At 36.6% G+C, this 25,310-nt stretch overlaps 1 protein-coding gene across 3 annotated transcripts in view; it reads left to right on the top strand.

Annotated features, from left to right (window-relative positions):
- Positions 1-25,310, top strand: part of LOC110033129 (CBL-interacting protein kinase 24) — a 102,794-nt gene that overhangs the window by 62,875 nt on the left and 14,609 nt on the right. For all 3 annotated transcript variants that reach the window (XM_020737008.1, XM_020737007.1, XM_020737006.1), the window contains 2 exons: positions 3,906-4,028; positions 4,222-4,341. In XM_020737008.1, coding sequence (XP_020592667.1) covers positions 3,906-4,028; positions 4,222-4,341 — 243 coding nt within the window. The remainder of the gene's footprint in view (positions 1-3,905; positions 4,029-4,221; positions 4,342-25,310) is intronic.

Raw genomic sequence — 25,310 nt, 5'->3', positions numbered from 1 at the left:
ATTTCATACCATTCTGCAACGCAAACACTCATTTCAAGATTTTGTACGGGCGGGTCTACCCCACCTGATATATTATGGGCACATTACTACACCGATGTCAAGTGCTGAACACTTCTTGGAGGATAGGGACTGGAATATTGGCGGAGCTCAAGAGTAATATACTGAGAGCTCAATAGATCATGAAAAAGAATGAAGATGGACATAGGTGAGAGGTGTGGTTCAAACCGGGGGACATGGTTTACTTGAAGCCGAGACCCTATAGGCAAAAAACACTAGCGGAGGAGCAAGAAACTTTCACAACGATATTTCAGATCCTACGAGGTGACAAAACTCGTAGGAGTAGTGCCTACCTTTTGAGGTTACCACCATCGTCAACATTACTTCCAGTCTTCCATGTTTTACAGTTGAGGGGTGCGATCGTAGATCATACACCCTCCCCGTCACTGCCCCTGATGATAACAGAGGCATGGAGGTGTTGTTAGAACCCTTAGAGGTTGAAAGAGAGTGCCGAGGAGCGAGTTATTAAGTGGAAGGGACCATCCGAGTATGAAGCAATGTGGGAGTATTGTTACGCCCGTAACTCAACTAATTCGCGCAGGATTGGTTGAGCAATACACGAGCAGACCGGCCGTCTCATCCAAGAGCCGAACGACTCAACATCCGGAGGATCCAGTGAGCAAAGTTACCAGGGAACAGGAGGGGTCCACAAGGGTGTTAATCACGTGTGTTAGGAGGAGAAATTGGAGTTTAGGGGGAAGTTTGAAGTGCCGTGGGAGTATTATATTAAAGGGAATAACCTAGAGTTGTTATTCTTAAGCATATTTTGTTGACTGCCACTTTCTTTTCTTCTTCTAGTGTTCCTAGCGACGTCTTGGGTTGTGGGAGAAACGATCTACCTCTCGAAAAGTAGATCATCATTGTATATTGTTTTTCTTTGATTTTCGTAAGAGCAATCCTCATTTGAGTTTTTTCCACCTATCTATTGTCGTTTCGTCATTGTTTGCTCGCTGGTTTTGGTTCTGGAGCGTATCAGAGTCGCTTGAGTTTCTTTCCTGCGAGGCCCACTTGTGCTTTATTTCTTTTGTGTGGGTTTGCGAGACTTTTTTTTTTAAGCTTAATGCACGAGCACTGGGACATTAACCTGCTCTCAAGGTTGGTTAATGGGTTTAGGGTTTAGGGTTTGCTCTATCGTTTTTAAAAGAGAGTTTAGAATTTCTAGGAGTGGAAAGAGTATTTGTTGGTAGAAATTTTTTTTTTTTTTATGGAGATGGTTTGGGGTATGACGACTGCTAGGCAACCCTAGGATAGGATTAAGGTTAAGCTAGCTATGATATCACTTGATACTGGAGTTAACCCAAAACACAACATAATAAGATTTTTATTGTTGAAATTCAGAGGATACAAACAAGACACTTGAAAAGAGGAAAACGACAACACAAACACGAGTACTAGGGTCTAGGTCAGGAATTAGATGGTAGGGAGTGTTGTATGGTGAAAGGACAGCAAGCAGGGGACTAGTTGGATGAGTGGGGTAGGTGGATAGAGGATGGCTGGCTGTTGGATATCAACAGGGAGTGAGGAGGGCTGGTTGGATTATGGTGGGGAGGTGAGAGGGGATTTGCAGCTGGACTTACGGGGGAGGATAGGTGTTAGTGACAGTCTACAAGAAGGCTAGGTGGTCTAACAACAATAAACAGGGAGGGGAATGGCGTTATGGTAACCTGCTGCGGTTGGGTAGCAGCATGCGGTAGGATGGGAGGGTTTCCTATAGCAGCAAGAAGGGATAGGTGGAGGCGGCAGCAAGCAGTAAATGAAAGATACACACCACCTCAAGATGATTTATAGTCGGAGCATTTTCTCGCCGTCGGATACAAACCCTAAAAGGGAAAATAGACTCAGCAGCTATTCTGGCAGAAATCTCAAAGCAAGGACTGATCCCTAATGACATAAAATACCCTATATGTAGTAGATAACTAGAAGGGGGAGGCCCTTCCCCTTGGGTGGCAACCCTAGCCACAAAAAAAGAGTTGGCCGGCCCTTGCATCCCCTTGGCTGAACCGGTCCATCCATTCCCAGCTGGTTCAACGTCAGGGAGCCCTGCGTCAAGGAGGCTAGTTTCCTCTAAACTTAGTTTTGGTATCATCATCTCCATATCCCTCTAAAGGCGGCCCTACCTTACCATCAACTCCAAATCACGTCTTCACATTTTAAACCAGATCTCCATAACAATTATAATATTTTTTTACCAATAAACCCGTCCCAAAAAGTGCAGAAGCAAATCAACCCAAACTAGATACCTTGGCCTGGTTCTGGTATGGACATCTCTACGTTCCTCTAGACGACCCTATCTCACCATAAATTCAGATCACATCATCACATCCTAAAGTAACCCACAATATCCATTTCCAACCATCCGCCTAGTGTTAAGCAAATTTGATTTAAAATTGATCGTAATATATCATATTTTTAGAGGCAAAACGTAAAATGGAAGACTGAGAAACAATTGAATAATTGTTGACATTTTAAGGTGAAATACGTGATGAGTGCTAAGATTAGGCTTGATGGTATGCCATAAGTTTTTAAGCAATTTAATTTAAATTATCTTTAAAAAAGTGCTTCAATTTAACAGAGATTATGCCAAGTTTCAACACATGATCAAATTGGTGATAACAAAGAAATTCTGAAGATGTAAAATAAAGTATTTTAATTTATTGCTTTCCAAAATTTTGATCAGAAATTATGAGATGATAATGAATATTGAATGCTCCTGATCCTGTGCTGGAGGATGCCAAGTCAGTGGGAGAACAAAAGTTCCGAGTTCATGGCTAAGATTGTATAAAACAAGCAGCGGGCTAAGGTGTGGCGTAAATATATGTTCATAATGGAATGTGCATGCTAATCAGGGAAGATGGTAAACCTTTTAGTTCTGAGGTGGATGGACACATATATGCTGAAAATTTCAATGACAGAGGCAATCTCATAAGAGGTGATGATATCTGGAGTAGATCTTGAGCATGAGATTGGAGGAGAGGAAGTGGGAGACGCATGCAGTGGAGGTTCTAGCATGCCATACGCAGAAAGGTAGTGTGAAGGAAAGTACTTAAGTTGCAGTTGACTGCATTGAATAATGGGCATGCAAGCCAGTCAATGTGTGCAGGGTGACTCAAGTGGGATGTGCATTAGTTGTATCATGTAGGTGCAAGGGGAGATGTCTGGACAAGCGTGAAGGTGTGGGATAAATAAGCAGTGGAGAAGAATAGGAAGAGGAATGGTAGAAAATTGGAAAGTCTCTGATACTTCTTGGTGAGGAACCTTAACAAAATAGTTGGTAGAGAGATTGGGGTGGGGTGGGTGTGGGAGAGAGAGAAAGATTATAGATACATGACTCGATTACTTACCTAAAATACTCAGCTAGATAAAAATGAAATAATGCACTTATTGCGTACAAGAAATCATATTTAAGATGTAAGACACTTATTTAATTTAATACTAATATTCATTTATTGTTGACTTGCATCAGCTATATTTCTTATCCATATCCCATAGTGAAGTTTACATCTTATGCATGGAATGAGAATAATTGATGTAATTAAAGCTTATATTGTTTAATAAACGATAAGCAGTGCCGACGATTCTAATGTGTTATTTAGTTGTGTATTATAGCACACCGAACCAATAAAACTGTTATAATGTTCTTTTTGGAGTCTCTTTTTTTTAAACGATACTGATGAATTTAGTTCATCATCTCATAAGGTCTTGGATGCCAGGTCCTTTATGCTTTCCATTTGTGATGAAAATGGTGCTTTGGCTTAATATTGTTGTGATTTTATGTTAAGTTGCATTTCATATCTATTTTAATGCTTTTTTTTATCTTATTACTTGAAATCCTCATCTTGCTGCTCCAGCGTATACATATTGATGGAATTCGTAATGATGTATGGTTCTCGAGGAATTATGTTCCTGTTCAATATAGTGATGCTGAAGAAGTCAATTTGGATGACATCCATGCTGTTTTTAATGACCTCGAGGTTGGTGAGATCCTTAAAATAGCTGAGCCTGTTATTTGATTTTGGGCTTAAATACTTTTAATATCGAGGTTCTGCATTAGTTTTTTTATCTTTAGTTTTATCTAATTCTAAATCCAACCTGTGCTATTGACTCAAAAGAACATGTCACAAGGTCTGGAAAGATAACCTTGTGTCTCCGTTCTTTATGTTGTAGGATCTGTTTGTAACTGAGCAAGTTGAGAACAATGAAATTGGTCCTCTTACAATGAACGCATTTGAGATGTTTACATTGTCCCAAGGGCTGAATCTTTCTGCATTATTTGACAGACAACAGGTGTGTCACTGTCCTTTATATGATTTTATCTAATGTCTGCATGTGACATTTCATTCACTTGCACTCAGAGGGGTTTACAGTTCTAAACTGATAGATATACTTGTTAACTATTAAAAAAAACACTTTTAGTTATATTATCTAAGTTGTCTGAAAGTGCTTCTAAAGCATGGTTTGGTGAGGCACTTTGCCTTGTTGCACAATTCGTGATTCCTTCTTGGTGTGAAGGTAGGCATACATTATATGATGAGGCTTGGACTGCTGTTCTTGTTAGTGTTTTCATTCCAATATCCGATCTGGTTGGCTTTTCTTGGAAAATTTGAATTAATGCGAATGCGTTGTAATTCTTTTGTTTGTCTTTGGTCAGGGATTAGAAATAAGTGGGTATTAGATTATATACTTTATGCGGATTGCAATTCTAATCAAAGCTTCAAAACGTGATATACCAAATAAAAATTCTAACCAAATTGCTATCTGATATGGATTCAAATAATATAACCATGTTACTTGTTATTTTAAACTATTCAAATCTCAATAATCAGGATATATGTACCCATTTTTTATTTTTTTTCTGGTATATATTGTTGTTGGTTCCCATTAACAGGGCAGCTGGCTGTGTCCAGCTGGCTCTATTTCAGAAATTCTTTCCAGCAGGTTGTGGTGATTACTTTCCATATTCTCATAGGTGCATCTATAAAAATCTTGTGAATATTCTGTAGGTTTATTTTACGATACTGTTCTAGGGCTCCTATAAGGTTTTTAGGAAGGGTATATAGCGGGGAAGCGGTTGTGGAATAATGAGGGAATTAAAATATGAGTTGGTTGGCAAGGCTTGGAAGGGATGTGTGGTGTTCGACGGATGAAATCTGCCGTGGACATTAGGTTGGCCTGATTTCAACGACTATCCAGCTAAAAACAGCGAACAAACGGAGAATCAATGAGGGGATCCACCAATTATTCATGAGCTAGATACAAATACACCAATTGCAAAAAAAAGATCAACACTCCGGAGAGCATAAAATAGAGATTACAATCTCCAAACACAATAACAATCGTCAAAAGACTTTGAAAATAGACAAAATAAACATATAAATAGTCTCTTGCTAGAAATGACCCTGATTAGAAGAAAATAAATAGGAAATAAACTAGAAAAAGAAAGAATCCATGTGAAATTTGATAACGGGATTATAATTGCTCGTTCACCCATATCGTGTTCGTGGTATTGTTGTTTTTGTGACGGGCAAAATCATGTGGGGTCGATTCCGCTTGCAGAATCAGTCGCAGCAAATTTGCAATTCGGATCGCAAGATCACAAAACCTATAGCAATGTGGCGCCTTGCAGAAGCGAAATCATGGATTCTATGCGGGATGCTCCCCCATCATTCTCCCTTGCTAAGAGAGGCTTCTCCTTCTTCTACAAAGGTTTCTATAGTCGATCTATCACCATCATAGCAAAGTTATTGTCTTTTTGTATCTGAGGTAACTCAACTATAAAATATATGCTCATATTCATTCCATTCAATTTTAAAACACATTTTTCATTTCAAAGAATGTTCTGAGAGAATAAGTAGTCATCTTTTTTGGGCACAATCAAAGTTGGAAATGTACATAGATAGGTATTCTCACAAACAAAGTCTCAAGCCATTAAATTTGTAACTTGTTTCTCCTACTCGTATTTGGTTGGGTGCATCTGATGAATGTTTGACTGGAGCAACCAATTCTGGAATGAAATCTACAACATTTTGAACCACCAATTAGCAACCATGTAGGAGATAAATTGTCTATTAGGATATACAATAATTTTTTATCTCTTTTTTTGTATTGACTCCTAGAATTCATTGTCTTCTAGGATTGTGGAAATATGAGAAAATTTAGTTCTTTCCATATATACCTCTCTCATCTAGGTAGGCAATCACCTCCAAATCATGGAGGATTTATTTAGGATATCTTAGAAAACATTTGATTTAGTCTATTTTTTATTTTTTATTTAGAATTATTTTTTTTGGTAATTCTACATGGTACTAGAGCTTCGTAACAAATCCTAGCTTCCTCTTTTCGACTGAACTTCGCAAAAACCGTCGGACCTCCCTCCAGAGCCAGAATCCCTCCCTGTAGGTTTCTTTCTCCTTGCAGGTCCCTTTTTTGCTTGCTTCTGACAGCAAATATCCCCTCTATTTTTTTGGTCCAGAACCGATACTCCTCCCTCAACCGGAATTTCTTATTGCAGGCCTCCGGTCGGAGTTCTCACTGCAGCCTTCCTCTACATTCCTCTGGCAAGGGATCTTCCTCCCACAGTCCTGTCTCCTGTGAGAACTTCCAACTTTCAGTACCGTAAAAGCTTCTTCTTGCTAGTCCTCTGGTTTGTTGAGCTGTCGGAAGTCCTCCCGGCCACTGGTATTTACCTGCTGCGGGTCCTCTGCTGGAACTCCTCCCTGCTGCTGAAATTTCCCTGCAGCAAACCCTCCTCAGTATTCCTCGGCCTCCGGATCTCCTCTCTGCAGCCAAAATTCTCTACTACAAGCTGCTCCTTCACCAGAATCCATCTGGTTTCCTGCTTGCCCGTAGCAGCAGCCACTAGAAAGCAGTAGCAAGAAACACTAACTATAGATCAGCAGCAGTAAGCAGAAGCGTCAATAGCAGCAGCATCCGGTTGTTCCTCTGTTCAGTTTTCTGCCGAACTCCATTTCCTGCAGCAGTAACAACAGCAGACGCGACAGCAACAACAACGTTTCTTCAACTGGATTCCCCTTGCTTCTCTGCCGGAAGCCTCCTAGGCCTCAGCTGCAGCAGCAAATTCAACACCCCTCCCGAAGCTAAACGTTTCTTCCGGAGCAGAGCAGCCAGACGTTCCTTCCGGAGCAGAGCAGCCAGATGCTCCTTCCATAGCAAACGTTCCTTCCAGAGCAGACGTTCCTGCAGACATTCCTTCTGGAGCAGCAAACATTTCTCATCTCCTACAGCGGACGTCACCTCATGCATCAAACAACAAACGATCATCACCTTTGGCAGCTAGCAGCAGATTTCTGGAGGTATCTCCTTGCCTTCTTCGCCGTCCTTCTATTGTCCCTGAAATATTGGTTGCAGGCCCTTCCTCTGCCGTCGAAAACCCTGCTGGCCCACAATAATCTCTCCCTGTAGGTTGCAAACCCTTCCTTTGTCGCTGGAACCCCTACCAGCCTTCTGAATTCCCTCTCTGCAGGTTGTAGACCCTTCCTCTGCCCTCGAAACCCTGTTAGCTGCTGGAATTCTGTTCATTCCTGCAGACAGTCCATTTCCCTGCAGTCGGCACTCTTCCTGTAGGTTGCAGACCTTCGAATTCTCCCAACAGCTAGACTGTTCAGTTCTGGTTCAGTTAGACTGCTGACATATGTTTCCCACAGCAGCAAAGAAAACAAAAGCAACAACCTCAATTCCACCTGGCAGCAGCCAACCAGTTCTGCTCCTGCTTCCTGTTTCTATCGGATTTCCTACAGACTTCTTGTCTCTGCTGCCTTCCAACTGCAGAGATTCCCGACTTGCTCCTACTAGAAAACTTCCTCTGATATCTTGTTGGATCTCTTTCCTACAAAAACCAACCCTATCACAATCAACTAATCCCCCTAGTAGGGTCAATCGTGGTGTGACAGAGGCTGACAATATGGTCAGACCAATTCTCACCAGCAATCATCCTGGCTTTTCTAATCAGGATTCAGCGAGTGATGAATTAGTCTAACTGGATCGCCCCAACATACGTGATACATTGCATTTCAATTACATATTCGGAAGCGTAGAAATCAAATCATCCAAGCATGAAAACTATACAAAGCTGCTAAATTTAAAACAATGAATATGCGTACCAAAAATTTATGTACAAAACTTTCAAAACTATCGTGCAAAGTTTGTACAAAGACACCTGGCTGCTCGCCCCAGTGCTCGTTGCCACTACTTAGAAGACAACAATGTAGAGCGAGCAAAACTAGCTCAGCAAAATAATTAAGGCTTAAATAAAATTTTACATGTGAAAAAGAAGCAATTTGCATACTCGTAGAAAATTGTACATGTCTACACAAAAACCATAACATGCTACCATAAGAAAACATGTACATAAATCAAGACTACAATGTAATATGTAGGTTGTAAGCATGAAATCATAAACATAATCAAAAACATGTTCATTCATTTCATAGATATTAATGTCACTTGTTTAATGTATAAGGTTCAACTATTTCCATGTTCTTTCATTATGGGTTGTCACCCTACCTCAAATTCCATATAAACAATCGATAAAAGTTGGGTTTTCTTTAACATAGCAGTTATCAACAGCCCTTCTGATGCTCACGGTTCCCTGACGTTTAGTCACTGTTTAATCTCAACTGTTCCTAAAGTTTCGTCTTCGTATAAATATCAGGAGTCGGGAATATATCACTGCATAGTATACTTGCAAGCACCGTGTAGTAGTTTATCTTTTAACATTCATTGTGATATTTCTTAAAGTATAGTACATGTACCATTCATCAGACATTTCCTAAAATATAATTCTTGCAATGAGGTATTTCATATATCATAAGTGTGAAACATAACAGAATGAATACCTGCAAGTAATCGATGTTATATGCATAATCATCTGGATCATAAAATATCATATAATCACGTGTAACATAATAAAAACCAACTTACATTCATAAATTAATTGCAGCTATATATCTATAATATGCTAGAATTTTTAAATGCATTAGTGTCAAACTTGAAATCATATGAAATCTATAGAAGAATTTTTTTCTTAGTTTAGCACAAGATTATTTCATCAGACTAGACTGAGCAGCCTTACTACGAGCTTCTATACACTCGTCTCAAGCTCGTCGTTTCGTATACACAACCTATAAAACGTAGACATTATAGGAATTCATAAAATTGGGTTCATAACATGATTGAACCCAAAACATAGCTTATTCGCTCGAAATATACCTCAAATGAGCTTCTCGACATAAATTGCCCATCTAAAACCGTCTAATTTTCTTTCTATCACCTCCAACTTAACTTCTTCGCTAGTCTCGTGCTAAAACCCTTGTGGAAGCTTGCAAAATGATTACGACAATTCCAACACAAAATCGACACCTCTGATAGCTACCGGAAATGAGAAAAACACGAAAAACGAGACAAAAATCAAAACCAAAGCGTGACTAAGGGAATATCGTGAAAAGTGGATTTGCACCTTAAGAGTCCACCGAGAGTCCTAAATCAAGCTCTATGGCACTCAGGTAGCCACTCGCCCTTTCTATACGGTGCCACTTGCGTAGTTCGCAGGAACCAGTTGGGCCTTCTGTCACGTGAAATTCAACAGGGAAAGGGAAACGTAGAGGAAATAGGGAGGAGAGGAAAAATCAGAGCTTTAGATGCCCTATTAGACCGAAATCAGTGAATAAATGAAGTGCAAGTCGGTGGGCTACAGTAACAGAGGATTAAGGGAGATAATTAAGGTTTAAATAAGGTAATTAAATTTAAAACTTTAAAATTTTATATGTCTCAATCCGCTTGTAATTTATGTGTAGTGCTTTATATTGAATTGCTCAATTTCAAGCATATAATTTAATAAAATTATTTTGTTCAAATTTGGGGAGGTGAAAAATTTGTGGTACTTTTCGATTGTGCAGAATTTTACCTGGTAGCTTGCAAGTTGGGCGTTACAGTTCTCCTCTCTTTATAAAAATTTTGTCCTAGATTTTTCTGACTTCACTGGAATTGGAAGGAATATTTCATAACATGTCTTCTACTTTTTGCCATGTTGCATCATTTCCAAGCTTGTGCTTTCACTTTATCTTCACAAAAGGACTTTATCTGTTTCTGAGCTTCTTAACATCAACTGCTAAACTCTTCTCAGACTCTTCAATATATGTTAGATTTTTCTGTACTTCATTATCTTCATGTGCAATTCTCTGTTCTGAATTTGAAACCCATTTTCGTAACATTAAAATATGAAATGCATTGTGTATATCTGACATATCTATAGGTAACGCTAATATGTAGGCAACTGGACCGATCTTTTTTATAATTTCCAAAGGGCCAATGTATATGGGACTCAACTTGTTTCCTTGACCAAATCTAGTTGTACTTTTCATTGGCTTTATTTTCAGAAATACGAAATCTCCAACTTCAAATTCAAATGTTTTCTGTTTTTGGCTGTACTATTTTTGTTGTCGATCTTGAGCAGCATTCAATCTGTCTCTGATTAATCAATTTTTTTCTGTGGCTTCGTCAACTAGCTCTAGGCCTTACATTTGGCGTTCACCCACTTCAGCCCAACTGAGTGGAGTTTTACATTTTCTACATACAATGCTTCATAAGGAGTCATTTTGATGCTGGATTGATAGCTATTGTTGTACGCAAACTCGTTCATTAGAAGGTGATCTTCCCATATCCTCCAAAGTCGAGAACACAGTCTTAACAGATCTTCCAACACCTGAATTCTTCTTTCTGATTGTCCGTCGGTTTGTGGATGAAATACAATGTTGAAATGTAAATGTGTATCCAAACCTTCTTGAATGTCTTTCCACAACCTGGACGTGAAACTTTTGTTTGTCAGAAACAATAACTTTTGGAATGTCGTGCAATATGATAATTTCTTTCATATAATATGACCAACTTTTCTACTGAATTTGTCTGTTTGATTGGCAAGAAATGAGCTGACTTGGTTAATATGTCAATAATGATCTAAATATTGTCATAACTCTGTTTAGATTGATGAAATCCTATAACAAAATTCATAGCAATTTCTTCCCATTTTCATTCAGTTATCGGCAATGGTTGTAACAATTTGTTGGGTTACAATTTGACATGATTGACTTTGAGATACACATTCAACGACATTTTTCTACATACCTGACCACCAGCATGCCAACTTTAAGTCCTTGTACATTTTTATGTTACTTGGATGAACTGTGTAGCCCGAATTATGAGCTTCATTTAGAATTTCTTGTCTCAACTTGGGATCAGTAGGTACCCATATCTGTAGCTTATTTTGGATAACACTATCTTTATCAAAAATTATATCAATCCTCCTTTCTGATTGACATTATTTCAGGAGTTTCAGATATTCACTACTAACTTTCTGAATTGCTTTGATTCTATCCATTAATGTAGGTTGCACTGTCAGTTAATGTAACCCATATCACTGTCGGCCATTTTTTTTTGAAAGAATGATTTTTTGTAAATATGAAAATTGTTTTGATGTCAATATAATTTTTGAAAGTAACATTTTAATTTAAAAATAGATGAGACTAAACGAGTTTCTTATATTGAATAGTTTGGATAGCCGAGCTCGATACCACAAGTAATACACTATCCCGAAGGATAAACATACCACTTAACAGTAGGCCCAACCACCTAAACTAAAGAGTTTGTGACACCCGTTTGGTCTGCAAAACTTTTTATGTATGACCGACAAGTTCTCCTACTTAATATAAGGATTATATAAGGTTTATTTTACCCGGGTTCCAAGTTCTCTATAAGGGCTATAAAAACAAGCCCTTATAGTTAATTATATCTTAAATAACCGGAGTCACTTAAGAAAACTCTCGTTTAAGATCAATGGTTTTACCTTCAAAATTTCAAAGTTTAGGTTTCCAAGATTGGACACGGGAAAATCGAATGAGAGTGTCTGAAATAGGAACAGTTATTTTAAGGAATCCAAAGGAATGAAGAGTAGGAGATATCATAGATCCAGGAGAAAGTCTGTTGATTTCCCAACTATTCTATCATTTGACTTTATGTTTTTGAAATGATGTTATTCAATGTTTAATCCTGTAATTTATTTTAAAGTTTAAGACTTACATTCACATGGTATCTGATTGTGCAAATAGCCTAGAAAGATAGAAGGATTTATGTCGTATCGTACGATAACCTCGGAATCCTAAAAGTATTAGGACTTATAATTTCATAACAGGGTTGTGAAAAAGCCTAAAGATAATATGTGAGGATTCACGTTGCGCTAAACAAACAACCTCGAAGTCCTATTAGTTGTTATTTATTCTACAAAAAGGTTTAACTGATGTGAACTTGTTTTGCTGCTGCAGATCGTCATCCTTCGTCTGCTACGTCACGGTCGAGCTGCCCACGAAGAGTTGTTTTATGCTCCTTTTAGTAATAATTTCAAGTTTAGTGACATATGTGAGTGTACAATATTGTTATTTGGTGACTTACTGTTGTAGATCTCCTAAATCAGACTATATCCTAAAGGTTTTGTAAATAACTTAAAGCATGCATAAACAAACTATGTTATAAGAAAGAACAGTAAATGAAAACAGTATAAAGTGCGGTAAATAAAATCAGTATAAGAAAATGCAGAAATGTACTGTAAACTTTGGGTACCTGAGTTTCTTGCTATTGCTGCACTTGTAAATGGAATCAACATCACATGTAACAGTATAGTAGAGAAATTCAGTTAGCAGGACAAACATGTGTTTATATATAAGAGAATAAACAATGAAGTAGCATATGAAAAGCCCTGAGGTAAACTGAAATCGACTCATAGAGACTTAAAACAAATCATAGGAAAAAGACACGAACAAATAAAACAAAACACTATTTCACATATAAAGGACCAAGGGTTGGAGATTTATATGTGACATTGAGAATGTCCCCAATTGCCAGGAGGATTTGAGTGTAAGATGCAAACTCAAATCTCAGAGCATTGAGTTTCATTTTAGGTCAAGTTATGATGAGAATTCCACTATTTGATTTAATTAAATCAATAATGAATCACAGCCTAAGCCATACCTTGTCTATTGTTTTAACTAACTAATAAAGTAGAATTAGTTTTCTAATTTCAGTGTTCATTTGAAAATTAGGTGGATGAACTCTCACCTATGGTGTGGTCCTAAAATCTAGGAGAATTATTTTAACTTGAGCCTTAAATATTTAAAGTGTTTATCTTCAATTAAGTGTTTTCTAATTAATCATCGAACATCTTTAGGTCAAACTTAGGTCACTATCAGACTCTTAAGACTTAGGGGGTAAACCTATAATTTTGGCAAAAATATTCGTGAAATGTGCTTCAATCCTAATTAAAACAATTGGGCTTAAGTCTATCCAATGCTTAGGGGTCCTAATTGATAGCCTATTGATTTCTCAATTCATGCCCCTAACTCTTGAATCATTTAAGCTCTTACTTTCTCTTAATTCTCAATAGTTCTCACAATTACAATTTTATCTTTATTATGTAAAAGAAATGGTGAATGTTTGCTCCCCTATTTTCCTTTTAGATTTCAATCATTTCAACAGACTAAATATCATTTTTTTTAATTCCCTCCCCTTTCTTTTTATTTTTTTTAAAGTCGTAAATCAATCCTGAAATAATTAAATCAGAAATTCTCATTTTTTAACTTAACCGTTATAAAAAAAACAAATCAACGGAGAAAGAGATTGACCCACTTCAAAAAAAAGAATCAACTAAGCAAGAGGGGCAAAACCACAAGTGAATCGGCCTAAAGGCGTTTAAATTTTTTCAAAAAAATTATCGAATCAGTTCCAAAAGGTGTTTAAAAAAGCCTAAAAAAATCAACACTTAAAAGTGCCCAAATCGATGTATAAAAGTCTCAAAATGCAACTTAAACCTTAACAAATAAGACCTTAAATTACAACTTAAACCTTAACGAATAAAACTTCAAAAATGACGAATAAGGCTTCAAAATGCAACTTAAATTTTAACGAATAAAGCTTCAAAATGTAGTCCAAACATCACTAAAGAGAGCTTCAAAGTGCAACCCAAATATATCACTAAAGAGTTCTTCAAGTGCAGCCCAAACACTACTAAAGAGAGCTTCAAAGTGCATCGCAATTACTATTAAAGAGAGCTTCAAAATGCAGCCCAAACATACCACTAAAGAGTGCTTCAAGTGCAACCTAAACACCAATAAAGGGAGCTTCAAAGTGCAGCCCAAACACCACTAAAACAAGACAAAACCACAGCCTAGATTAGTGCCAAATACATCTTAAAAAATAGCCAACAAAATCTCTCCTAAACAGGGCAAAACTGCAGTCTGAATCAGCCCACGAAAGCATATTTGGAAGCCCCAAAATCATGTATATAGGTGGCCCACAATAGTGCTTAAAACCTCTCCAAAACGGTTCTTAATTGAGCCCAAAATAGTGAATAAATAGCTTTAAAACGATGCTTAAATCTACCCCAAAACCATGCATATATCCCCTTCAAACTCTCCAAATTGAATATGAAAAGTTTCGGATTTTTTAAATGAGTATAGCACCATAACTTTCCATATTTGCAAATGCAACATAAGAGGTTTTAGATTTTTGTAAAATTAAAGCATCACAACTTCCCAACATTTGTAAATGCAACATAAAAGCTTTCAAATTCTTGCAAATGAGCCACCCAACATTTTCAGATTTTGCAAAACATAAGCATCAAGGCTTCCAATCTTTGCAAATAACAAATAAAACTCAATTCAGTTTTTTTTTTTTTTTTGAAAAAAACAAGGCATCGAGGCCCTCTAATATTGCAAATTGACAAATAAGCCTTTCATAAATCAAAATCGTTGTGATTTCAAACTTTCCTGGAAATACGATCGTTCAAAGCTTCAAAACTATAAATATTTTAGATTCTTGAGCACAAAGCCACTAAGCATTCAATATTTTTGAAAGGACCAAAGCTTTTGAAGTCTTTCCAAATTTTATAAGAGGAGCGCAATAAACTTTTCAAGTGGTATTTCCAAAATTTTCAAACCGTCACATAGAACTTTCTCGAATCCTTTTAAAACGAAAGCATTGAAACCTTATATTTTCACTAATCAGAACATGAAACTTTCAATCCATTTTTTTTTAATGAAAACGGTAAAAGAATTTGCATATAAACAGGTTTGCCTCAAAAGAACCTCCGCATAGATATGGAACATCATGAATCTTAAAAAAAAATAAATAAGTCCTAGCATGAATCAAGAATATTTCATAAAGAATTTTCCTATAGGAAGGGAACCCTTGCATATTCCACAAAGCCCTCATGAGCATTAGGTACTTCACAAATCTTTCTCATGTAAGGATATTTTTGTTTTGAGAAAAGCCATAAAGGACGTAAGTTTTATCTGAACATCTTCAACATAAACATCATTTTATAAGTTCCATTTGAAAGAAGAAGAAATCCTAAAATTACTATACGAAATTTATGTAAGATGTACTGCCTTAAATTCTCCGATCAGATTCTCTACATTTTATTTGATCCGTAAAGTTATATGAATAGTGGAAAGCCCAAAAGTTATACATAACAGATCACACTGTCATGAGACTTTCTAATGCCATCAAAGCAAGGTATGACAATAAGCTTTTCTAAATGCCGTAATAATCAACAACATAAAATACTAATCGCATCAAGCTTTTCCAATACTAAAGAATGATGGGGGAATGAGCATTGTTAAAATGTCTGCCAAAGAAAAATCCGTAAATCATAATATAGATGAGACAACATGCAACTTTGGCTTGATAACGGAGAAAGTAAAACAAATAGGATCGTTCAGAAGATGCTTATGTATATGAACCTTTAATATCAATTTCCTTCAAAACTTGTAATAAATCTTAGAACAGAGTAAAGAAAGAAGGAACTCCTTACTCCAAATGCCCAAAAAAAAATGCAGGCATAAGCCTAGAGAAAATTTTTGCAGCACCTCCTCACACCAAAATTTCGGCCAACCCTAAAGACCTCTCCAGATGAGGTTTTTATAGGCAAGGAAGTAATAAACCACTACCTACCAACCCCAATGTGATCGAATGGGATGATGGGAGAGGAGGAGCATTTAGGGAGAAAGAACAGGCGGCCCAGGGGAAAGGAAGGGTCGATCAGGTGGAGTTTTGCCATTGGAGAGCCGCTTGGTCGAGCGGCCTGCGAAGAAGAGGAAGAGTTGCGCGAGCAGGCTCCCCGAGCTAGGTCACGTCCGAGGGCGGTCGATCGCGGGAGAGGAATAATCTGGCTCGGACGTGAAGAATCACGAGCGGGAGAGCAGCGCAGAAGCTAGGGCATGCCTGGGTCGCGAGTTTGCGTGCGTGAGCAGGGGTTAAGTGGGATTTTATTTTTATTTTTTTATTATTTTGTTTTATTATATTATATTATATTATTTAAGTATATTAATTAGCGTGTGATTTATTCGTGTTTGGAACCCTAGCAAATTGATGTCTTTTTCAGATAATTTCGACGTTTCGTACACGCCAGCGCAGTCCGTTTCATCATTCGAGATCGTTTGGATAAGTTCATCGATTTGTGTGTAATTTGTTTGTGTGTGGAATTATAACAATATGAGTGTCATAATAAATTTATGACAAATTCGTCAAATTCGACAATCAGGTCTAAAATGCGTCAAATTCGATTTGTCTTCAAATTTTGGGTTCTTGATTGGTCATTTAAAAAAATAAACTTATGTTTCGATTAATTTTAAAGCCTTTACAGGTGTAAGTGACGCAAACTATAATATTTGTGTGTGAATGTACTAAAGTCATTATAGGTGACCTAAGGTTTTTAAACCATACGGGATCTCTTTTTGGGCCTCCACATGATGACTCTTAAGCCCTCGACCAAATGATGATGGTCCGTGAACACAACCACTTGATCAAATGGTGATGGTTTGAGACCACCCAGGCGAGACACCACAAGAGAATCAGGAAGTTCGAATTTCTAAAAGGGGTGGGTCCCAGTTCTAGTCCTCTAAGATAGTTGATAAGAAAGTCCTATTGCTAGATCCTAGGCTCTATGAAGAGGAAGGAAAATCTCACAAAAATGAGATCAACAATCTCCTGATCTTCTAACTTCCAACTGTAGAGCATCAATTTCTTTAATTAACTCTGGTGTCTGAGTGAGAATCCATCTTGCACTTCTCGTGGATTTACAGCTCAATGCATCAGCAACAACATTTGCTTGACCCAAATAATACTATATATTTAGATCATAATCTTTGATCAATTCTAACCATCTTTTCAGCCTCAAATTAAACTCTTTTTGTGTGAAAATGTACTGCAGACTTTGATGATCAGTAAAAAATTTACATTTTACGTCATACAAATAATATCGCCAAATCTTGAGAGCAAATACCACAACTAATTCCAAGCATGTTGGATAGTTCCCTTCATGTGGCTTCAATTGCCTGGATATATAAGCTATCACCTTGTTATTCTGCATTAAAACACAACTCAAGCCTCTTAATGATGCATCACAATAAATCTGGAAGCCTTCTGTGCTCGATAGAAGAGCTAAAATTGGTGTCGTGGTCAAATGTTTCTTCAATTCTGAAAAATGCGCTCACATTCTGCAGTCCACTCAAACTAAACATCTTTTCTGATCATCTTGGATAATGGCATAGTTATTTATTAAAAACCTTTGAGGAACCTCCTGTAATATCCTGCCAAATCAAGGAAATTGTGTACCTCTATAACATTCTATGGAGTAGACCATTCCACAATTGTTTTGATATTCTGAGGATCAATTGAAATTCCCTGACCACTGATAATGTGTTCAAAAATGCAATAATTCGCAGCCAAAATTTACATTGCAAAAATATTGAATATAATTAATTATGTCTCAACAGCTCCAAAACTAACCTCAAATGCTTAACATGTTCTTTATCAATTATTAAATAAAGTAGAATATCATCAATGAAGATAATTAGAGACTGGTCCACATACGACTTGAAGATTTGATTCATCAGGTCTATAACAATTACAGAAGCATTAATTAAACCAAAAGACATAACTAAGAACTCAATGACCATACCTGGTCCCAAAAGTTGTATTAGTTATATATGCCTCATTGACTCTGACTTAATGATATCCCGATATCAGTTCAATTTGGGAAAATCCATTTGTACCTTCTAATTGATCAAATAAATCATTGATCCTGGGTAAAGGATATTTGTTCTTGATTGTTACATTGTTCAACTCTCTGTAATCAATACATAACCATATGGATCCATCATTCTTCTTGACTAACAATAGTGGAGCACTTCACGGTGAATTACTTGGCCTAATGAAACCCTTATCTATCAATTCTTCTAACTGTCATTTCAATTCCTGCAATTCCTTTGGAGCCTTCTTGTACAGAGATTTGAATATTACAGATGTTCCTGGTAGCGCGTTAATACTAAATTCAACTGGAGCCATCATTCTTCTTGACAAACAGTTCTGGAGCACTCCACGGTGAATTACTTGGCCTGATAAAACCCTTATCGATCAATTCCTGTTATTGACATTTCAATTCCTGTGATTCCTGTGAAGACATCCTGTACAGAGATTTGAATATTGCAGATGTTTCTGGTTGCACATCAATACCAAATTCAACTTCTCGTTCTGGCGGTAGTCCTAGTAATTCTTCAGGGAATACATTAGAAAATTCTAGAACCACTGAGATGTTTTTCAATTCTTGTACATTTTTATTTAACACTTCTAGTTTTGTCAAAAATACTAACTCGTCACTTCGCAAACATTTCTCAACTTTCACTGCACTAATCAGGGAATATTGTGCATTTCGATCACATAGGATATATAATTGTTTTTCACCAGGCTATTTTAGTTTCACCCGCATTTTCCAGCATTCAATGATGGCAAAATGATTTACTAACCTATCTATCCCCAAAAGAACATCAAATGCCTGAATTAGTATGATAATAAACTCCGTTGACAACTTATCATGCACATGAACATGCACTAAGCATTATATATTGACATAAACCCACTTCCCGAGGGCATAGTAGTACACAAAGTCGGAGTAAAATGCATAATATCAACATTTAAACTTGCGACAAACTCATAAAAAAATGTAATGCTCTTGAATCAAATAAAATAGTGCCAGACTAATCTTGAATTAGAAACGTAACTGTTACCAGTTCTTCAATTTTTTTGGCTTTTTGAGGGGTAATTGTCAAATCTCTGGCTCTTACTGGTTGCTCTGTTTTGTGTTATGAAGTTTCACCTTTTGTTTGCACTGAGAGCTTTCCAAAAAATTGAGTTCTACTAGGCTGATTGCCTTCCAAAAATTTTCTAGGCTGCCCCTGCCCTTAGATTGCCTGTGGTCTAGTGTATTTTTTTTTTCCTGAGAACAATTTATTTGAATATATCATAGTTGTCCACATTTGTAACATTTTGCAGACTCGATCAAGCACTACCCAAAATGTATCTTCCCACACTTTTCACAAACTGGCATTTCTATCCGAAGTTGCTGCTTGCCTTCTGATTTAGTTTTCTTGTTTTGAAAGTGTTCATTTTGCCAAAATTCTTTCGCTTGCCTGCCTGAGGTTGTCACTGTTGACTGAAAAAGTTCAGCTCATTTTCAATTCTTTTTGCCCTTTCAACAAGTATGGAGAAATCGTTGATTTCAACTGGAGCTAGTGTGGATTGAAAAATTTATCTTGTAATGCAAATCTCGCTTAAGGCAGAATATACCAATCTTTGAATACTTTTAATAAATTCTTCTCATTGAATCTGTGAAAGAGGTGCTATTTGAAATTTTTCTTTATGATGTGGCTGCCACCACCTTTCTGCTTCGCCTTCTAACATGAATATAGCTTGCACCGCTTTTTTGTTTTCCAGACAATCATATAATCGAGAATTTTCAAACCTTCAAAGGTCAATCTCTGTAGGATCACTAGCACAATTGAATGCAAGTGGCTTGAAAGACTGAAATATTTTTAAGTGTCGATCTACTTCTGCTCCAGTTTCATATTTGGGCCCTGTACTGGTGGAGGATTTTTCGATCACAGTTATTTTATCAACCACTTGTGATATTAGTTGCACAATGCCCTATAACTCAGTAGTTTTGGTGTCTGCATTTGTCTGGTTCTGATTTTCATTTCTACCCAAAACAGTGTCAGCTCGAACTTCATGCTCTGCATTTGGTCTGAAAGATTGACCTTCAGTACTTTCTGATTCTTCTCTAGACATTTTTATCTGTATTGACATAATTTATTATTCAAATGCAATTATAATATAATGATTTTATCGTGTACTCGTGACACCTTAAGTCATAAGAGTTACCCACCCCAAATTCATCAATCTATAGCTTTGTATAAATTAATTCATATTTAATCTCATTGTTCTTTTAAATCCAACATGCTTCTATTATTCTTTCATCCAATAACCTTGCTTGACCCTTCTCTGATTCTATTTTCTATCACACCCCAACTAACCCTCTGGTAGGGTCAATCGTGGTGTGACAGAGGCTAGCAACATGATCAAACTAACTCTCACCAGCGCTCGTCCTAACTCTTATAATCAGGACCTAGTGGGTGATGAATTAGTCTAACTGGTTCGTCGCAACATATGTGATAAATTGCATTTCAATTACATATTCAACAACATGGAAATTAAATCATCTAAAATATGAAAACTAACAGAGCTATTAAATCCAAAACCATAAAAATATGTACCCAAAAGTTATGTACAAAGCTTCCAAAACTGTGCAAAAGCTGTACAAAGACACACATAGCTACTCGCCCTAGTGCTCGTTAGCCTTGCCTAGAAGACAACAACGTAGAGTGCGCAAAACTAACTCTATAAAATAATCAGGGTTAAAATAAAATTTTACACATAAAAAAGAAGCAACGTGCATATTCGTAGAAAACTGTACATGTTTACAAAAAAGCAAAACATACTACCATAAGAAAGCAGGTATAGAAATCAAGACTACAATGTAATATGTAGGTCGTAAGCATGAAATCATAAAATAATAAAAAACATGTTCTTTCATTTCATTAATAGTAATATAACTTATTTAATGTATAAAGTTCAATTATTTTCATGTTCTTTCATCATGAATCGTCACCATGTCCAAATGCCATATAAACCATCTATAAATTTTGGACTTCCCCAACATAGCAATTATCGACAGCCCCCCTAATACGCATGGTTCTCTAATGTTATATTATCGTTTAATCTTAAATGTTCCCATAGTTTTGTCCCCCGTATAAATATCAGGAGTCGGGAATACTTCCTTACATAATATACTTGCAAGCACTTATGTAATAATCTATCCCTTAACATTTATTTTGATATTTCTTAAAGCATAATACAATACATATAGCAACTTTCATAAGACATGTCATAAAAATAATTTCTTCAATCAGGTATTTCATATATCATAAACATGAATTATAATTGAAAGAATACCTGCAAGCAATCAGTTTCATATGCATAATCATCTGGGTCATAAAATAGCTTAGAATCACATGTAGCATAATAAAGACAACTTGCATTCATAAATTTGTTGCAGGTATTTATCTACATTATATCAGGATTTTTAAATGCATGTGTCAAACTAGAAATCATACAAAATTTATAAAAGAGTATTTTTCTTTTTTTAACAAAAGATTATTTTACCTGATTAGACTGAGCAGCCCTATAACGAGTTTCTATGCGTTCGCCTCGAGCTCGACGTCTCGTACACACAACCTGGAAAACGCCGACATCATAGGAATTTATAAAATTCATGTTCATAACATGATTTGACCCAAAACATAGCTTATTCGCTCTAATCATACCTCAAATAAACTTCTCGGCATAAATTGTTCTTCTGAAACCGGTTAATCTTCTTTTTATCACCTCTAACTTAACTTTCCATTCGCTAAACTCATGCTAAAACCCTTTTTGGAAGCTTGCAAAACCATTACGACACTTCTGAAACAAAATCAACTCCTCTGACAGCTACCAGAAACGAGAAAAACACAAAATCCGAGAGAAAGTCAAGACCGAAGGTTGAACAAGGAAATGAATGCTTAGAATATCGTGAAAAAGGGGTTCGTACCTTAAGTGTCCACTTCGGAGTTCTAAATCAAGCTCTACGAAACTCGAGTGCCCGCTCGCCCTTGCTATACAGTGCCGCTTGCATAGGAGTTTGCGGGAACCCTCTAGGCGGGCCTTCTGTCACGTTAAATCCAACAGGGAAAGGGAAATGGGAGAGAAAATAGGGAGGAGAAGAAAAATTGGAGCTTTAGATACCCTGTTATACCGAAACTAGTGAATAAACAAAGCGTAAGTCGGTGGACTTTAGTAACAGAGGATTAAGGGGGATACTTAAGGTTTAAATAAGTTAATTAAATTAAAAACTTTTAAAATTTATATTTCTCAATCCGTTCATAATTTACGTATAATGTTTTATATTGAATTGCTCAATTTCAAGCGTAGAATTTAATAAAATTAATTCGATCAAACTTTAGTAGGTGAAAAAATTTTGGTATTTTTCAATTGTGTCAAACTTTACCTGATAGCTTGCAAGTGGGGCGTTACAAACCCACTATCATAGCGGGGAGATTATAGAACCTCGGATGGTAAGCAGGGTTTGAATACATTTCCTCCTTTTGAAACGGACTCAGAAGATGGAGAGAAAGATGATGAGGAGGCAAATTCCAGTTCTGAATCGTAGCAACAGTCGTTGCCTCCTCCACAAGAAGCTAAAAATGCTAATGGGAAGAAAAATGCAGCCCTCTTCTGCTTTCTACAGAAGTAGAAACTTCTCTTGAATTATCTCTCTCTATTCCTCTACCTCAGTTGTCGTAATCTTCCTGGAACAACACCGATAACAACAAAAAATCCCTATGATTTCTCTTATGCCATCTTTGATGCATGAAGGTCGTCTCCTCTTATAAGCTAGAGAGATAGGGTTGTTGTGTCATCTCCTCATGTATGCATGAGATGCAGTGTTCTGTCGTTCCAATCTTCTCTCGACACACTACGTTCATGTCTTCCATTTAAATATTTTTGTCGTTTGTCATTCACCTCCATTGGCCTTTTCTCTGCTGCTACTAAACCCAACAACCTCTGTCGGGCTTTCTTGACAGGTTGCCCTTCTTTGCAGCAAAAACCTCAACCACAAACAACTTTGGATATTCTGTAGCATCCAAAATTTGAAAAGCCAAGTAAAATTTTGGCGACTTTAAAATGTAACTCAAATTTTGCATCCCTCAGATTTCAATCATATCAAATTCATAAAATTCTATACATCAAAATGATCAATTTGATATATAGTTCAATGCATGAATTTTAAACGGATGAGAAGATATAAAATTAAGAAGTTATAAGTTTAATTAAATTTAATTAACCCTTAGTTATTCTCCATAATTCCTTCACTATTCACAACCGACTCTCCCGCACTTAGTTGCACATGTGTTGGCTTGACTTGATTGAGCGGCTAGGATTTTCTTGAGATCATGTTACATGTCGCAATCTCTCCTCTTCCCCTCTCTTGATTCTTCCTTATCGCGAGATCTCTGCTTGGCTTCTGTAGCAGGATGCAAACAGACTAGGGTATGCGGTCAACAGAGGGCCGCAAGCGGTAATTCCAGGCTCTGGGACGAAATAGTTATTAGGAAATCTTCTTTCACGCTAATTGTGTCATTCTTTTCCTTGCGTTTTTATTGACATTTACAATGAATCAGCACACTTCATGTTTGGTAATTGTAGCGGAGGCAGACTTGTGTCGAAGACTACGAAATTGGTTTGTGGGCTTCTGTAAGGACCATTTGGTGGTAAATTAGCGAAGAAAAGGAGTATTAAGGTGATATGAGAAAAAGTGAAGAAAAATAGGTGGTCTCAAAGAAGTGCCAGCTATGCAGGGAAGTCGGTTTAAGGTAAGAATTCGTAAAATATATTTAGGGTTAAATCACGAAATGAGCAAGATTTCATGAAATTATGATTTTCATATTTACACTAGGCGGTGAGCTTGAGATGAGCTTGAGGAATCTCATTGTGAAAGCTACTTTGTCAATTCAAGTGAAATAATGTTGTGTAACTTAAGAAGAATAAACCTCTATAGGTTTTATGTGATTATGTATTTGACACTATTACATTTAAAATTTTACATATTGTAAATGAATATCTGCATAAATTGCATGAATGCAAACTTATTGTCACTTGCAATACATGATTTTACTATCTTATAATTTGATGAACATATTTATGAAATCATTACTTGCAGTTATTCATTTATTATGCTTCATGCATATAATATATGAGGAGGTCTACATAGATGGGTGAGTTACTTTGATAAACTTTTTATTGAAATTTATGAAAATACAATCGATCTTAGTGATCTTAATATGTGAATAATAATAAAACGTTTCATTTTTATCGTTGCATTAGTAAAAAAGAAGTTGAGGAGACTTTAAAGAAAACCAAGGGTGGAAAGTCTGTAGGACCTGATGATATCCCAATTGAAGTGTGGAAATATTGGGAGATTTGAGAGTTCCTTGGCTTACTAAACTCTTTAATATTATTTTAAAAACTAAAAAGATGCCCGAGGAGTGGAGAAAGAGTATTTTGGTCTCTTTAAGAAAAGAATAAAGGGGATGCACAAGAGTGTGCAAATTATAGAGGAATTAAGTTGATGTGTCATACTGTAAAGTTATGGGAGAGGGTAATTGAACATAGGTTAAGACATATTATAAAAATTTCTCATAATCAATTTGGATTTATGTCGGCTAGGTCTATTATGGAAGTTATACATTTATTGAGAGGTTTGGTGGAGAAGTTCAAAGATAATAAGAAGAATCTACACTTGATTTTTATTGATTTAGAAAAAGCTTACGATAGTATCCTTTGAAGAGTTCTTGAGAAGAAATGTGTTGATATGACTTATATTCAAGTCATTAAAGATATGTATACTAGAGTTGTTACTTGTGTTCAAATTGAAGGAGGATTGATCAAATATCTTCCTATTTTTGTTGGATTACTTCAGGGATCGGCTTTAAGCCCATATCCTTCTGCTTTAGTTATGGATGGTTTTACTGGACATCTACAAGAGGATGTACCTTGGTTTATGCTTTTTGCTAATGATATCCTTCTCGTGGATAAAACGAGAGAAAAAGCCCAGGAAAAACTTGAATTATGGAGGTCTACATTGGAGTCTAAAGGCCTTCGTTTAAGTAGAACTAAAACTGAATACATGGAATGTAATTTTAGTAGTAATAGCTCTAGTGACAGAAGTGTGACTTTGGGTGATCAAATTATTAAAAGGTGTGAAC

Source organism: Phalaenopsis equestris, unplaced genomic scaffold, assembly GCF_001263595.1.
Source record: "Phalaenopsis equestris unplaced genomic scaffold, ASM126359v1 Scaffold001093, whole genome shotgun sequence".
NCBI lineage: Eukaryota > Viridiplantae > Streptophyta > Magnoliopsida > Asparagales > Orchidaceae > Phalaenopsis > Phalaenopsis equestris.
The sequence above is the reverse complement of the archived record's forward strand: the minus strand, read 5'-3'. Positions and strand labels throughout refer to the sequence as shown.